General features: G+C 46.6%; 2 protein-coding genes across 3 annotated transcripts; both read left to right on the forward strand.

The window, feature by feature from the left end:
• The first annotated feature begins 238 nt into the window (after positions 1-238).
• On the forward strand, positions 239-7212 carry LOC119229310 (TGF-beta receptor type-2-like). The gene is made up of 8 exons (XM_037489580.2): positions 239-357; positions 2765-2918; positions 3700-3911; positions 4127-4869; positions 5087-5224; positions 5299-5440; positions 5829-5956; positions 6030-7212. The coding sequence occupies exons 1-8, from the start codon at positions 303-305 to the stop codon at positions 6369-6371; spliced, it is 1914 nt and encodes a 637-aa protein (XP_037345477.2). The 5' UTR covers positions 239-302; the 3' UTR covers positions 6372-7212.
• Positions 7213-8112: 900 nt separating this feature from the next.
• lmln (leishmanolysin-like (metallopeptidase M8 family)) lies at positions 8113-15341 on the forward strand. 2 transcript variants are annotated; one of them, XM_037489283.2, is made up of 16 exons: positions 8113-8743; positions 9232-9335; positions 9440-9470; positions 9870-9952; positions 10330-10447; positions 10862-11040; positions 11931-12036; positions 12132-12226; positions 12435-12552; positions 12911-13018; positions 13118-13305; positions 13394-13526; positions 13653-13812; positions 13914-14044; positions 14178-14388; positions 14661-15341. In XM_037489283.2, the coding sequence occupies exons 1-16, from the start codon at positions 8627-8629 to the stop codon at positions 14753-14755; spliced, it is 1977 nt and encodes a 658-aa protein (XP_037345180.1). In that variant the 5' UTR covers positions 8113-8626; the 3' UTR covers positions 14756-15341. The 2 variants fall into 2 exon arrangements, with proteins under 2 accessions (XP_037345180.1, XP_037345181.1); XM_037489284.2 differs by lacking the exon at positions 14661-15341 and having other exon boundaries at positions 14161-14382.
• Positions 15342-15417: the final 76 nt, after the last annotated feature.

Genomic DNA, 15417 nt, shown 5'->3' on the forward strand with positions numbered 1-15417 from the left:
TGGAACGCGTTTTTTACTCTCATTTAGGTTTCCCCTCGGTACTTTCCCTGAAGCTCAAGTACTTTTACTGAGGTATAAGTACTTTTCCTGAAGCTCAAGTACTTTTATTGAGGTATAAGTACTTTCCCTGAAGTAAAAGTACTTTTACCGAAGTACTTCTCCTCTGCGGAGACGCAGAGGCGCAGCGGCGGGGGGCGGGGCTTATCCGCATCTGGATGAAAAACATCTGGCCTTCGTCTCCACTGGTACCGGGGCCTGAGGACCGAGCAACGGACCGACCGCCGCCGCTCTTTCCCCCGCAGATGATGGCTCGGTTCTGGAGGGTCTGGGCCGGGATCTTCGTCCTGCTAACAGCCGGTAAGAGGCGCCTCTTCCCCGGGCTTTTCGCCCTCTGATCCCCGCAGCTGTTCGTGGAGGAGAAGGAGGGACGAGTACCAGAACCACACAATACAAGTACTTCATTAGGATTATACGAGGGAAAGTTTACACGTATTGTCAGCTACGTGAAGTCAAGATATCTGCAGGAAAAGAACACAAGTATTGTCAGCTTTATGTAGTTAAAGGAACTGTGGTAAAAGTACACAAGTATTATCATTAATGTGTAGGTGGTGTGTTTAAGTTCCATTTTCTCCTGTAAAACGTACCGATACTCTGAATTGATTTGATTTTGAGTTCACAATTAGTTGACTATTTGATAGGTTAAATAAGGGAATAATAATTGCAAACTGTAATTAATTTAGAATTTAAGGAAATTACTTAAATATACATTTTCGGCCTAAGAAAAAAGGAACTTTCTTCCCTCTAATTTTTAGTTAGTAGTATTCTCATACTAAGCTGATTGTGTGTTCTGATGAAGTTAAAATATTGTTAAAGAATTGAAGTTGAAAACACTACTTTATGGTTTGTTAGAGACCTGTCATTCAGCTTGTAGCCCCGCCCTAAAGCATCCTCTGCTTTATGGTTTGTTAGAGACCTGTCAATCAGCGTGTAGCCCCGCCCTAAAACATCCTCTGCTTTATGGTCTGTTAGAGACCTGTCAATCAGCGTTAGGCCCCGCCATTGAAGAAGACTTGAAACTAGAGACTGAGACCATAAAGTCATGTTTACAATGTTTACTGAGGAAATAAATCAAGAGAGAAGTAGAGTCATTTTCTCATAGACGTCTATGGGAGCATATATAAATATATGCATACATTTATATACATACACTATATATATAGTGTATATATATGTATATTCAGAAATGAAGGGACGTAAATGGACAGGAAAGAACACAGCATGACTTTAAAGCAACATATTATCTCTCATCTAACAAAGAGTGAGTGTGTGTTGGAAAATGAATAGACACACAAACACACACAAACACACACACACACACACACACGCTGTCTTCGGACTCTGGAGAGGAGACCGACAGGCACAGAAAGAAAGTCTGTTTTATTTGTCCTAATGAGGACAGTGAGGTGACGTGGTGATGGCCTGATGACTCCTCACACACGTGCACATACACACACGCACACACACACACTGACACAGAACATGTAGTATTTCATTTTTTTATTGGTATGTATGTAGTAAATACTGTTTATGTTCATGTCTATAATGTTGTAATAGTATGAATGTAGTATAAAATGTTGTATATAATAGTTTTTAGTATATCATGTTTTAATTAATATATAAGTAGTAAATAATGTTTTTATTAGTAAACATGCAGTGTATATTGTTTTATATTAATGTAAATGTAGCACATAATGTTACTTATTAGTTTATATAAATATGCTAAAATAATGCTTAATGCTAAGATTTTCCTAAATGTTGAGCTGTCCCTTTAAACTCAGGCCGCGTGTGTGTTTGTTTGTGTGTGTGTGTGTGTGCGCGTGTGTGTGTGTGTGTGTGTGCGTGTGCGTGTGTGTGTATGTGTGAGTGTGTGAGATAGGGAGTGGATTGCTGAGATATTTCCCATGAGCCTTTGAGGGCGGAGTGTGAGACGCTAACTTGGCTCTGAATGCAGCTCACTTCTGGCTCCAATTTATTCCTGACACACACACACACACACACACACGCACAACACACACAGTGATGAGTCTAATCAAAATGCGCTTTTTGCTTCTCAAGTTTAACTTTTTTCTTTGTCTTCAACTCTGTTTGGAAAAAACATCTGGAATAACTTCAGCTGTGAGTGTGCATGTGTGTGTGTGTGTGTGGCAGAGTGAGTTATGGTAATGAAGAGTAGTGTGTACAGTTCAGTTCTGTATGTGTGTGTATGTAATTATGTAGCAGTGCGGTAGAGTGTGCGTCCATGGTGTGTAGAAGTGTGTGTGTGTGTTGTTTTAACTGGCATTTCTGTGTCATCTGGGTCTGATCACTACTGTTGTTATGATGTGGCAGAGCCTCACACACACTGTAGTTGTGTATCTACACAACTACACACAGTGAAATCTGCTTTCTTTGTTCAGTAAAAAATATTCAGTTTGCTGCCGATTCTTCTGGAATAACATAAATATATATATATATATATATATATATATATATATATATATACAGAGTATACTACTACTACTAATACTACTACATTCTATATGTTTATACAGTAAAAGTCCTACTCTTTGACACTGTGTCCAAGCTTTTTTATAAACTGTATATGAATATACATAAATTATTATTTGTGATAACCTTTATTGGACGTCCCCAAGAGACTCTGCTCCCTCTCTCTGTCTTTGGGGGACAGTCTCAGAAGACTCTGACCCCTCTCATTGACCCTCAGGGCCTCCGGTGTCTCAGCCCTTCAGCCACCTGAGGTTCAACCTGTGCAGGTGGTGCGAGGCGACCGGCCCGCTGTGCAGAGACAGCGTCTGCTTCAGTAACTGCAGCCTGTCCTCCTTCTGCACCGTCACCGAGGAGATCTGCGTGGCCCTCTGGTGAGTGACATCATCACGTCTTGTGCCATGTGGTTACTGTGGACCAATCGCAATCAGCTTAGCAGACCAACCGCTTCATATATATTTGTGACATCTGACTGAGGCGAGCGAGTAAATCAAAGGTGACAAAAGTTCAAGTTCAAAAGCAGGATTTTCTCTTTCACCACACTTATCATTTTTTGATTTTTTGTTTCAGTCGGTTTTGTTAAATTAAAGAGTCAAGAAGTAAAATGTGCAGAAGCGTTTTAAGTGGTCATGAATTCGATGTACGGTGCAGGTCACTGGCCTCTGAACAGCTGTTATAAAACGCTGAAGTCAAAAGAAAAACACGAGCCGGGACGTCTTTAAAATGTGATCTTGTGTGAGAGACTCGTGGGTTTGTTTGGGTAACCCCCCCCCCCCCCCCCTCCCTCCATCGCTGCGCCCCTCTCTCATTTCCTGTTGGACCCTCCCAGATAGCTGCAGGAAGCTGGCGATAAGAAGAAAAAAACGCTGCTGTATTTAGGTCAAAGAGGACGAGGATCCTGAGAGGAACGACTTGAACTCGGCTATGCATCAGGATTTAACACGCTGGTTGTGTGTGTGTATAAACATCTATGATTTATACTCATAGAATAAACAAAGAGAACTAATTCACAAATACAATTTACACATTACTTCTCCTTTGATAAAAAAAACTAACTTGGTCGTCTTTCTTTAATCTCCTCAATTATTTCCATGAATGATTATTACACTGCGGTCAGATTTTCACCATGAGACACATTCTCCATTTGTCCCCCAGGAGAAAAAACAACGACACCATGACGGTGCACACCATGTGTCACAACCCCACCCTGCCACTGGAGGGCGTCGACCCGGGCCTGCTGCTGAACTTCACCACCGCCGAGTGTCACATGGTCCCACAGCCGGCGGAGGACGGAGACCTGATGGTGTGCGGCTGTGACGGAGAGCAAGAGTGCAACGACAAGCTCATCTTCGACAAGGGAGCCAACGGTGAGCACATGAATGCATTGGCAGGTGGGGGGATGGATGAGTAGGTGGGTGGAGTGACGGATGAATGGATGGGGGATGGGCGGAAGGATAGAAGGATGGATGGATGGATGGATGAATAGACACAGCTGTTGATTGGCGAATAATGGAGGCTTTGTTATGGACTGATGAATGGATGGGAGTATGAGTAGATGTTGGTTTCATCTCTGCTCCTGCAGGGTTCTCCAAGGTGCACAGCAAGGACGTAATTCCAGTGGTGGTGGTCAGCCTGGTGCCTCCACTCCTGGTGGCCTTAGTTGCCGCGGCAGCTTTCTACTTCTACCGCATACGACGTCCTGACAAACCAGGTCCTCCTGCACGCCCCACCTGGTCAACCAAACACACCACAGAGCTCTACCAGACTTTCGACCTGCCACATGGGGGTCTGGGGGCTGGGGGAGACGGTTTAAGGGGTCCCAAAGCTGAGAGGGCAGAGTCTAATGGCAAAGTGCTGTCTCTCAACAACAGCATCATGGGTGACGTGACGGATCATCAGGGCCAGTTGAATGGCCCCTTACCAATCAAGCTGGAGGTCCTGGTGGGTAAGGGGCGCTTTGCTGAAGTGTGGAGGGCGCGTCTGCTGCAGGGCGAAAAGGGGGGAGTGAACAGTTACGAAACCGTGGCGGTGAAGGTGTTTCCGAGCGTGGAGTACGTTTCATGGAGAAACGAGTGCTCCATCTTCTCTGATCCCAAACTGGAGCATGACAACGTGGTTCGGTTCCTCGCCGCCGAACACAGGGGCCTGCCCGGCCACGCCCTCGGGAAGTACTGGCTTGTTCTGGCCTATCACGGCCTCGGGAACCTGCAGGATTTTCTCATGGCCAACGTCCTGGGCTGGGAGGAGATGGTTGCCATGGCCGCCAGCATTGCCAGAGGGTTAGCTCATCTCCATAGCGACACAACGCCCAGTGGGATACCAAAGGTGAGTCGTTCTACTATCTCGAAAAAGTTCTTCTGATATCTTCATGAAGCATTGAGTTTGACATTTTGGCCCCCGCCATCTTGGTATTGTTTTGCAACCACTCCAACCACATTTGGTCGAAATCCCCCCCTGGGAGCTTTCAGATTAACCGTTCCAAATCTTCCACGGACCACGGATCTGCATTTAGTCTCCTGCTCATCTCTTGGTGTTGCCTTAGGTGCCGATAGCCCACCGGGACCTAAAAAGTAGCAACATTGTGGTGAAGAGTAGCAGGGAATGCGCCCTGTGTGACTTTGGTCTGGCACTACGACTAGACCTCTCCCTCACTGTCGACGACTACGCCAACAGCGGACAGGTAAACTGAGAAGTGGTTGAATGTACACATCAAAGGCTTTGGATGGACTTTGACGTCTCCTCTATGTTGTCCAGGTGGGGACGGCTCGCTACATGGCCCCCGAGGTCCTGGAGTCCAGAGTGAACCTGGAGGACCTTGAGGCCTTCAAGCAGATGGATGTTTACTCCATGGCTCTGGTGCACTGGGAGATGGCCTCCCGCTGCCTCGCCATCGGAGGTGAGACGGAGACTGTTCTTTGCGGTTCGGCTCGAGGTCTGGAGAATGTTGTTTGTTTTTTTTGGGGTCTGTTGTTCAACCTTGTATGAGCCTTCCATGGTCTACACTTGACATATCTTGGTCTTGCCATCTCGCCATCTCTGGGGCCACCAGCAAGTTTCCCTCAATCTGATCCATCCACCAACAGTTTGACGTTGTTGAATGTGTTGCCTTGATGTTCTAAACAGAAGTATATACAGAGTACCTTACTTTACTGCACTTTAAAACAGACTTTGCTGATAGCATACAGGTAGTATACGGTGTACCTGTATGCTACCATGAATGTTGAAACACATCCGTGCCTGCAGCCATTTGAAGGCCTCAATGTGTGAGCTTCTGTGTGTGTCAGAGGTGAAGGGCTACGAGCCGGCGTTTGGCTCTCGGGTCTGCGAGCAGCCCTGCGTGGACAGCATGAGGGACCTGGTGCTGAGGGACCGAGGACGGCCCGACATCCCGCCGGCGTGGACGCAGCACCGGGTCAGGACTTTCACGTGCACGAAACGTCTTTCTGACACGTTCAACTGTCTGACCTGAATCTTCTGTCTTCCAGGGGATGGACATCTTCTGCTCCACCATCACTGAGTGCTGGGATCACGACCCCGAAGCCCGGCTGACAGCTCACTGCGTGGTGGAGCGCTTCAACGTGCTGCAGCAGGAGGAGGAGGAGCAGGCGGAGGAGGAGGAGGAGGAGCAGGAGACGAGGCGAGGCGCTGACCGAGAAGAGAGAGGAGACGGTGTAAAGGACTCAGAGATGCCAGGCGACAACCAGAGTCCTTCTATCTCCTCTGCTGCTTCCTCCCTTCACCCTCTCCACATGGCCCAGCAGGACTCAAAGACAAGTGGCTCAGAGGTATCCCATGATTCACTGCTTCACACCAGCTCCACGATGTAAGCTCCACTGTGGTCCCACACTACGAGCCCTGCATCCTCCTGCTGCCTTTACACTCAAAACAACAAATGTTACTGTGACTTTAGCAGCTGATAGCGAGAGACTGACAATTAAAATGTAATGTACAGCTGGGAGGCTAATGCTAACAGGTTACCAACAGGTGATGGGAACAGGGAGGCTAATGCTAACAGATTACCAACAGTATGATTGGAACGGGAAGGCTGATGGTAATAGGTTATCAACTGATAATGGTAACAGGGAGGCTAATGCTAACAGGTAAGTAGTGATGAAAGAGGAAGGCTAAATCTAACAGCTAACACGTTAGCCAACAGGTGATGATCAAGAAGGCTAATGCTTACAGCTAGTCAGCAGATGGCAGGAACAGGAAGGCTATTGCTAACACCTAGTCAACAGGTAATAGGAACAGGAGGACTAATGCTGACAGCTAGTCTACAGGTGATTGGACCAGGGAGGCTAATGCTAACTGATGATGTTCATCATAGCAGTTCTGCTGGCAGAGATACATGCATTTATGTATTTTAGTTTTTATATTTTGTCTGAAAGTGTTTTTCATGTTTTGGGAGCTGGTCTTCGTTGTGTTGTTGTTGTTTTATACTTTAATTGTGGGATTATTTTCTCTATAATCTACTCGTATGAAAAAAATGGACAGAAAGTTATTTAAAAAGTTGTGAAAATTCAACAATTTGGAAATTTATAATTAAAATGACAAGATAATACTAAAGGAATCCCAAAGATTATAAATGCTTTTTTGTTTTTAAACACAAATACCGACTTAAGCATCTCCACAATATGTCATTTGTTTTGTAATAAAGTCTTTCATGTCATTGACCAGTTATTAGTGCTTCATTATTTATACTTGATTCACACACTCACAGCTACAGGAGCAATGGTGGGTTAAGTGTCCATCCCAAAGACACAAAGACCACCAACAATCTGATTGAAAGACGACCTGTCCACAAACCCCCAGTCGCAGAATCTAATCAACAAAGTAAAAAAGCAAATGTTTTCCTATGACGTTTAGCAGAAGTAGAAATATTCATTTGAAACTTTAAAAGTTAAAGGATCTAATTTCTTCTGCAGCTCTTCATATTTAAGTAAATCTTTGGAGATGGCGGGAAACACGAGTTACAAGAGATTCTTGCTAGCTGTGTCCAATCTTTATGCTAAGCAAGGCGAACAATCTCCTACTTCCTGCTTAATGCCTTTTGCTCAAACAAATATGTGCTGATAATTATTTTAATCTATGAAAGCAACTGAAGCCGTAAACATGGGCCACAGCCCCATTAGTTCTTGTCTGGTCACACAGAACGACCTGAGCGTGGATCCAAGTCCACTCAGGATCTTCACAAACTGAATTAGTGAAGTCTGAGATCAAAGGATGAAGCTAATCGCATCAACTCGTCACCGTGGGAACCGGATTCAGCTAACGTTACTGTAGTAAAGGCACTGGTAATGTGAAAAGTACTGCATCCAGAGCCCGACTCGAGTTACATCAAGTCAAATGTTGTATTGTTACATCTGAAGTTTCTGGATTAAAAAGTACTGCAGCACAAATGTAGTAAAAAGACATTCACCTAAGTGGACTTAAATACACACGTCACTATGATAAAAAAAACCGTTTCTTATTCCTATAATTATTTAATAATATTTCATCGAATATTTATAAACCCCAAACTGTTCAAGTTTACACGGTTTCATCTGAATATAAGCGGGCGTATCTATTTTATTCAACCGCGAGGGATCGTTTCTGCCTCTACGGCAACACTGAGGGGAAAAATCACCTTCAACCCAAAACACTAAACACGAGACAGTCTGTTACATTAAAATTACGTTGCATTTCTATACAGCTAATTCGCCGCAAACTGGAAGTCGTTTAGTGGCAGAAACACGAATGGTTTCCATTAGACGATCTTTGGAGTTCGGCGTTTCCCAGCACCGCTGAGTCACTCATCTGGTTCAGAAGCGATCTTCGAAACACCGGTTCTCTTCACTCAGCTGACGCCAAGCAACAAACCAGCTGTCGGGCGTAAATTCCTCCATCCAACCGGTCAGTGTCTTGTACTCGGATGTCCTCGTGTCCACAGATTTAACTGCTGGATGCGTTTATTTTGTGGGATCGCCAACATGTTCTGATTCATCCTACGAGCGATGAACGAAAGGAGCACCAAGGGGACCGGACCTGCAGAGGTTCTGTTGATATCGGGTCGCCGTGTCGCGCCCTCTGGGCCGGTCGGAGGATGGAGCCGAGGCCCTCCGTGTCCCCGTTTCTCGGCCCTGTCCTTGTCCTCTCCGTCCTGTTGGTGCTAGTGAGCTGCCACGGGACGTGTAGACACCGAGTCCCGTCTCCAGACGAGGTGAGCCCCGGTGTTGATGCTTCGCTGATTCTCCCTTAAGCTAACCTAAAACCTGGCTAACTTAGCTTAGCAGCAGCACTGGCAGCGGACGGGTTGAACTAGCTGACATGCTAACGGTTGGCTCTGATGGCTAAGTAACGTATCTGTAGATTTACAATGTGCGATATATTTACTGTCGTGTATGGCTATTTATTGACATGTATTGTTTGACATGTTATGATGACCAGTTTTATGTTAGTGTGCAACATGTAATGCTAGCTAGGCACCCAAATGGGATTAGCTGTACAGTTACCAATAAGGCTAACCGGCTAAAATGGGAACGCTGCTAATGTTTCCCCAGTAACAACAAGACTTCCGTCTGGGTCTCTTCAAAATAAAAGTGCCCTATTTGGAAAGCTACGGGACTTCAAATCAACACAAATATTATACATATAATGAGTGTGTTCCATAGTGAGTGATATAAAAATTAAGAAATCCTGAACTTCTAGGTGGTCCACCATGTGCACCTGAGGCCTGAGCGGTTGACTAAGAGGAGCCCCCCTGAAGACCTTCAGCTGAAGATAAAGATAATCTACGACCACAGCGTTGACCGGTCAGTACCGCGGGACACTTCAACACGATCGCATGTCTTTGGGTCTTGGTGTCTCAGAGGATTATGCTGTCTTGATGTCTCTGAGGTCTGCTGTGTCTCCACAGGCTCCCTGCGGACCGGAGGAGGCTTGTGAAGGTGAGCAGGTCAGCAGCACTTTGGGTCTGGGCTTCCTGGATTCCACAGACCCCAAATCAGCGGCATAACGCGTGCTTGGTGGGAGGATGCAAATCTCCCTGTGGTGATCTACACTGGAATATAAATGACCTGGGGAGCTTTTACAGCTGTTATCGTCAGGGGTGACACGTCATTTTAACTACATGACAGGAACTAATAAACATCAAGTGTTTTTGTATTCTGAAATGTGTGTAAATCTGCTTATGAGGTATTATGTAATGATAACAGATAACTGAAGATGCAAATATTATATATATATGTATGTGTGTGTGTGTATTTGTTTACTTCTAAATTAAATTTGGTGTTGAGCGCCCCCTTGTCTGAGTGTCCAGACAATAGTGATGTCATGTGTTTCCTCAGGATAAGCTCTTCCCTCAGGCCATCGACTACCTGCAGAGGGCCTTCAGGGTGAGGCGGCGGGTCGGTCCGGTGCTGCTCAGCAGGTCTGTGATCCCGTCCACATGTTTGGACTCACTCAACATCCAGATGTGTGAAGGCAGCCTTCCTCTTCAGGGAAAAACACTGCGGCATATAACCTAAAATATGTTTGTATGTTTAAAAATCCAATCTACATGATGAGAAACATCACAGACATCGGACACTGTATTTATACTTCTTACATGTTTCAGATCCCTTCGTACCTCCACACTCTGCTTCATGTTTTCTCCCGCTGTAGTGAGCTAATGTGTGTTTCTGCAGTTAGGAGTATTTCAAAGAAGTCCATTAGAACGTGGATATGTGTGTTGTTTACCTCAGTCACACAAAGACTCACTCCAGTCAATTCTTCATTGACATGCTCACACGTCATGGTCTCTGGCAGACAATGTGCCACCAACCAGTACCTGAGGAAGAGGGACGACCCCCACCGGTACTGCCAGGACGCCTGTGCTGAGGTGACGCGGTGCGGCCCGGTCGTTGTGCCACAGCACCACTTACAGGTCAGGAAGGGCAGAAAGCTGTACTTTAGAACCAAAAAAAAGCAGTGTATTTGATTTGTTTTCATTAAAAATAGTGATTGCAAACACACTTTATATAATTAATGAACATATCATTTTATATATACAACCTTTTCTTGGTGATGACAAGAATACCATAACTGAATAATGCACACCCCGTGACTCACTCTCAACCAATCAGAACGCTGGATGTCATCTACCCGTATTATAAACACACGCACACAACAGAAAGGATCAGTTGCATATTGTGACCACAAAATAACGTATTTTAAAAGAATCAAATGAGACCTCTGGTGGATCCCTGTGGAACGCCACAGGAAAGGAGGAATTACTCCTGAGAAACAAATCTGTAGGGAACTGAATTCATAAATTCTCTTTGCCCCCCCCCCGCTCTAGCAATGCAAGGTGTGCAGTGACTCGGGGAAGTCCTGCGGCCCCTTGGGGCCCCCAGACGGCCCCGGGGTCGAAGGGTCCGACTTCGTACTCTACGTCAGCGGCATTCCGACGGAGCGCTGCGGGCAAGAGAACATTGTGGCCTACGCCGCCTACTGCCAGCTGGAGGCGCAGCTAGACAGGTGGGTTCTTTAATCATTAACCAAAGGTGGGCATCACCTTGGTAACGATCACCTCATCACTGTTCATGCATCTGAGGATTGTAATTCTTAGATGTTAGAGACAGGAAATGATCACGTGAGTAAATATCAGTAAAGGGGAAAAGTTACAGGAAGTTCCACCTTTGTTTCTTTTAGAATACTTTTAATACTTGGGACACCTAGTACTGATAATAAACTGTTCTAATCTCATGGATCCTTTCCTGTCAACACAGCAGCACCCTCGTCCATTATTGCTGACCGTCACTTACTTAGGCTCCACCCCCTTTGTCCCGCCTCCTCTCGGCTAACTAATGCAGTTTCCTTCAGGCCACTGATAATCAAAGCTCTCTCTTAGTGCTCATTTAGGGAGTCACTGTCTTGAGGAGTCAGAGGGCAAAGCAGAAGGTGCCAACCAGGCAAACACAGATCTGATAAGGATGAGAGTTAGAGACACATCAAGCACCATCCAACACTCACACTTTGTTCTTTATGTTACATTAATTTGAGGAGACACGGGTTGGATGTGGTTGCGTCTTGTGTTGCGGGGGGAGGACTTGCTCCTCCTCAACGCCAGATAAGGGCCAACAGAAATCTTTCCTTTTATATCTAACAAATACAAAGCATAATGTTCTTCCTGATGTTAGTGAGAACTGCTTCTGCTGTTACTTGACCTGTGACCTGACAAATAAATCTACCAGAAGGAGAGAAGTCGTTTTGCTGAATTCTTCCAGACGTCCTCAACTGGCTTCACATTTTGAACACGTTCGTTCGATGCATTTGTTCCTTCCTCCTTTCACCACCGCTTTTTATCTGTAGCTTAGCATTGCCCCGTGAACATGTCACGTGACCTCCACCTGACCTGTGTCCCTCAGGCCAATCGCCGGCTACGCCAACTTGTGCCCCGCCATGATCTCCTCCCAGCCGCAGGAGTTCGAAGGGATGCTCTCCACCGTGAAGCACGAGATCATCCACGCACTGGTGAGCGATGCTCCTGTTCTCAGGTTGAGATGCCCCTCTGGAGGACAGGATGGATGTTCTCTGAAGTAGGACCTGGGCTCTGTTTTCCTCCTCAGGGGTTCTCCGCCGGTCTGTTCGCCTTCTACCACGACGACGAGGGCAGCCCCCTGACTCCTCGCTACACCAGCGGCCTGCCGGCCTTCAACGAGAGGTGACTGGCTCTCCTCCTCTTCATGTGTGTGTCTGTGTCTTCTGCATATCTGACTGACATCTGCCCCCCTCCGTCATTGTTGCTCTTCACTTTCTAATTTTCAACCTGTAGTTATTGTTTAATAAAGCTGTGTCTTGTTTCTATTTGTTTATAGTCACAATGTGGTTATGGGAGTTTCATATTAATATCGTGTGTGTGTTTGGGTCAGTCTGGGTCTGTACCAGTGGAGCGATGCAGTGATCCGGACTGTCAGCCGACTGTGGGACATCAGAGGAGGAGTGATGGTCCGACACCAAGTCCACGTCCTGGTCACTCCTCGGGTCGTGGTGAGGAGCTCTTCACCTCGCCGCTAAAACGCAAAGTCAAACACGTTGCTGAGCTTCATGGGTTAAAGCGTCATTCTGTGTAGTGACCAGCAGGGGGCGACTCCTCTGGTCCCATAGACGTCTATGAGGAAATGACTCTACTTCTCTCTTGATTTATTCCCTCAGTAAACGTTGTAAACATGAGTTTATGGTCTCAGTCTCTAGTTTCAAGTCTTCTTCAATGCAGCATGATATTCATTTAGTGAATGATGGTCCATTTAGAGTCCATAAAGCAGGGGATGCTTTAGGGCGGGCCTACTATTTCCTTTATTAGATTCATACATAATATGAGTACCCATTTGCTCCTCCTCTCCTCCAGGAGGAGGCCAGGAGACATTTCAGCTGTCCCATCCTGGAGGGCATGGAGCTGGAGAACCAGGGCGGGATGGGGACCGAGCTCAACCACTGGGAGAAGAGGCTGCTGGAGGTGAACCTACTATGACTTCTTCTCCTCCTCCCCCTCTCTGAATATCTCCTTCTCCTCTCTGAACGTCTCCTTCTCCTCTCTGAACGTCTCCCCCCTCAGAACGAGGCCATGACGGGCTCCCACACTCAGAACCGGGTGTTCTCCAGGCTGACCCTGGCCCTGATGGAGGACAGCGGGTGGTACTGGGCGGACTACGCCCTGGCTGAGAGGCTGGAGTGGGGCCGAGGCCTCGGCTGCGACTTTGTCATGAAGAGCTGCAAGTTCTGGATGGAGCGGCAGAGACAGAGGTGATCAATGATCTGATCAGTGAGACATTAACCCATCATTCCTCAGGAAGGACTTGGTCTACATAACTGTGTGTGTGTGTGTGTGTAGGCGCCATGCGGTGACTCCGTACTGTGACACAGTGAGAGCTTCTCCTCTGCAGCTCACCTGCAGACAGGACCAGCTGGCTGTGGCCGTCTGCAACCTGCAGAAGTACCAACAGGAGCTGCCTCAGGAGTACCAGGTACACACTGACTACACACACCTGTCCCCTTTGTCCCCTCAGTACTTTGATAGGATACCTGACGTGTCCCCTTTGTCCTCTCAGTACTTTGATAGGATACCTGACGTGTCCCCTTTGTCCTCTCAGTACTTTGATAGGATACCTGACGTGTCCTCGGACCAGGTGGCGATGTTCGGGGGGGCCGTGGAGATCGCTGACTTCTGTCCATTCAGTCAGGAGTTCAGCTGGCACCTGAGTGGAGAATACCAGAGAAACTCGTACTGCAGGGTGCCCGAGAACCAGCCAGGTGAACCCCTCACTTACCTGCGTGTGTGTGTTTGTGTGTGTGTGAGACACACACGTGTGTGTGACGTGTGTGTGTATGTATGTGTGTGTGTGTGCACTCAGACTGGAGGAGGAACTACGGAGCGGAGCAGTACGGACCGGACTCGGTGTGTGTGTACCAGAAGTCGGCCTTCATCATGGAGCAGTGCACCAGGAGGATGACGTACCCCGACTGGGGCTCCGGCTGCTACAAGGTGTCTCAAAAGAGTTTAAATGTTGCTCGGATAAAGTTTTTGTATGACTGCTTGTGGTTGTCGATAAAGACTGAACCTCAATAACTGATGAGTTATCTGTGTGGGTGTCGATAAAGTGTCTGTGGCCCCCCAGGTGCGCTGCTCGCCCCGGGGCCTGGAGGTGCTGGTCCAGGATCAGTCGTTCCTGTGCGTGCGGAGGAGTCAGCAGCTGAGCGTCAGCGTGCGAGTCCACGACTGGGTCTACAACGGCGTCCTGGTCTGCCCCCCCTGCTCAGACTTCTGTGACGACTGCCCCCTCCCCCACCAGCTCCCGCCCACCAACGCCTCCAGGAGCCACCCCATTGGTCGGTGCTTTCAGTTACATATTCATAAAAAATATGGCCTTTTTTCCTGTGTTTGTATTAATATAAACATGTGCATTAAAGATAAATATTAGTATTACTTGCTCTTTTTCTTGGGAGTAAAAATATGTTTTATTAGCAACTATTATTTTTATTAGTGGTATTGGTATTAGAATCTGTTTCCTAACAAATCCTTAAATTTGAATAGTTTTTTTTAGTTTGCTGTCCTTAATGCCTTGTAATGCTGTTTGTTGTTTGTTGCTTGGTTGTTTTAGACCCCTGCTCCAGCTCTCAGGGTCTGGTCATCACGCTCTGGCTCCTGATGCTCCACCTGCTCCCCCTGGTGGCCGGCCTGCTGCTCTGCAGCTGATGAAGAGCCCCCCCCCCCACTGAATGTTTGAGGCTCTCATTTTGAGCCCTTTATGAACCCTTTCCATATGACTTAGCCCAAGGGAATTACCCACAAGTCATTGCAACGTGATGTTAAAACCGGATCACGGGTGGAGGTGATGATGGTCCTCAGGCGCTTCACCTTTCGGCAGCTTCCACCCTGAGCACTCTTGCTCCTCAGAGGATGAACCCTCAGACCAACGACTCAAACTCTTCTGTGGTTCTTCTTGCAGTTTGTTACTTCCTGTTGAGCAGCTGTGTGGTATTTTTATTATATTTATATGACAAGCAGAAGAAGCTGTTGCACTGGTTTAGTTTTTATTTATTGAAGATAAAGTTTCTCATGTGACTGATGTGTCAACAGGATGTAAACAAACTGCTGCTTGACGTTTACAGATGGAAATATAATTATTATCTTGTATTCCTTTAAAGGGGCAACACCTCATTTGATCAATACCTGTGATTAAGATTTGTATTATTTCTTAACATTATTTTAGAAAAAGGGCTGCTTTTTGAAAAGCCATCTTCTGAGACATTTGTGTTTCAGAATAAAAGCCTGTCTCTGAGACGTCTTTGTCTTTTGTTCTGAGAACATTTCATATTTCAGTTATTGATTACGGACAGAAATGGACGTTGTCCTCT

This window comes from Pungitius pungitius, chromosome 10, assembly GCF_949316345.1.
Source record: "Pungitius pungitius chromosome 10, fPunPun2.1, whole genome shotgun sequence".
In the NCBI taxonomy this organism is placed as follows: domain Eukaryota; kingdom Metazoa; phylum Chordata; class Actinopteri; order Perciformes; family Gasterosteidae; genus Pungitius; species Pungitius pungitius.

What these genes read in the sequence shown, in the direction of transcription:
- LOC119229310 (XM_037489580.2), top strand. Translation starts at nt 303, where the DNA reads ATGATGGCTCGGTTCTGGAGGGTCTGGGCCGGGATCTTCGTCCTGCTA. An exon ending in GAGATCTGCGTGGCCCTCTG is followed by an intron (nt 2,919 to 3,699) that starts GTGAGTGACATC and finishes TTTGTCCCCCAG; the next exon opens with GAGAAAAAACAACGACACCA. An exon ending in CCGCTGCCTCGCCATCGGAG is followed by an intron (nt 5,441 to 5,828) that starts GTGAGACGGAGA and finishes TGTGTGTGTCAG; the next exon opens with AGGTGAAGGGCTACGAGCCG.
- lmln (XM_037489283.2), top strand. Translation starts at nt 8,627, where the DNA reads ATGGAGCCGAGGCCCTCCGTGTCCCCGTTTCTCGGCCCTGTCCTTGTC. An exon ending in GGTCCGGTGCTGCTCAGCAG is followed by an intron (nt 9,953 to 10,329) that starts GTCTGTGATCCC and finishes GGTCTCTGGCAG; the next exon opens with ACAATGTGCCACCAACCAGT. An exon ending in CTGGAGGCGCAGCTAGACAG is followed by an intron (nt 11,041 to 11,930) that starts GTGGGTTCTTTA and finishes TGTGTCCCTCAG; the next exon opens with GCCAATCGCCGGCTACGCCA.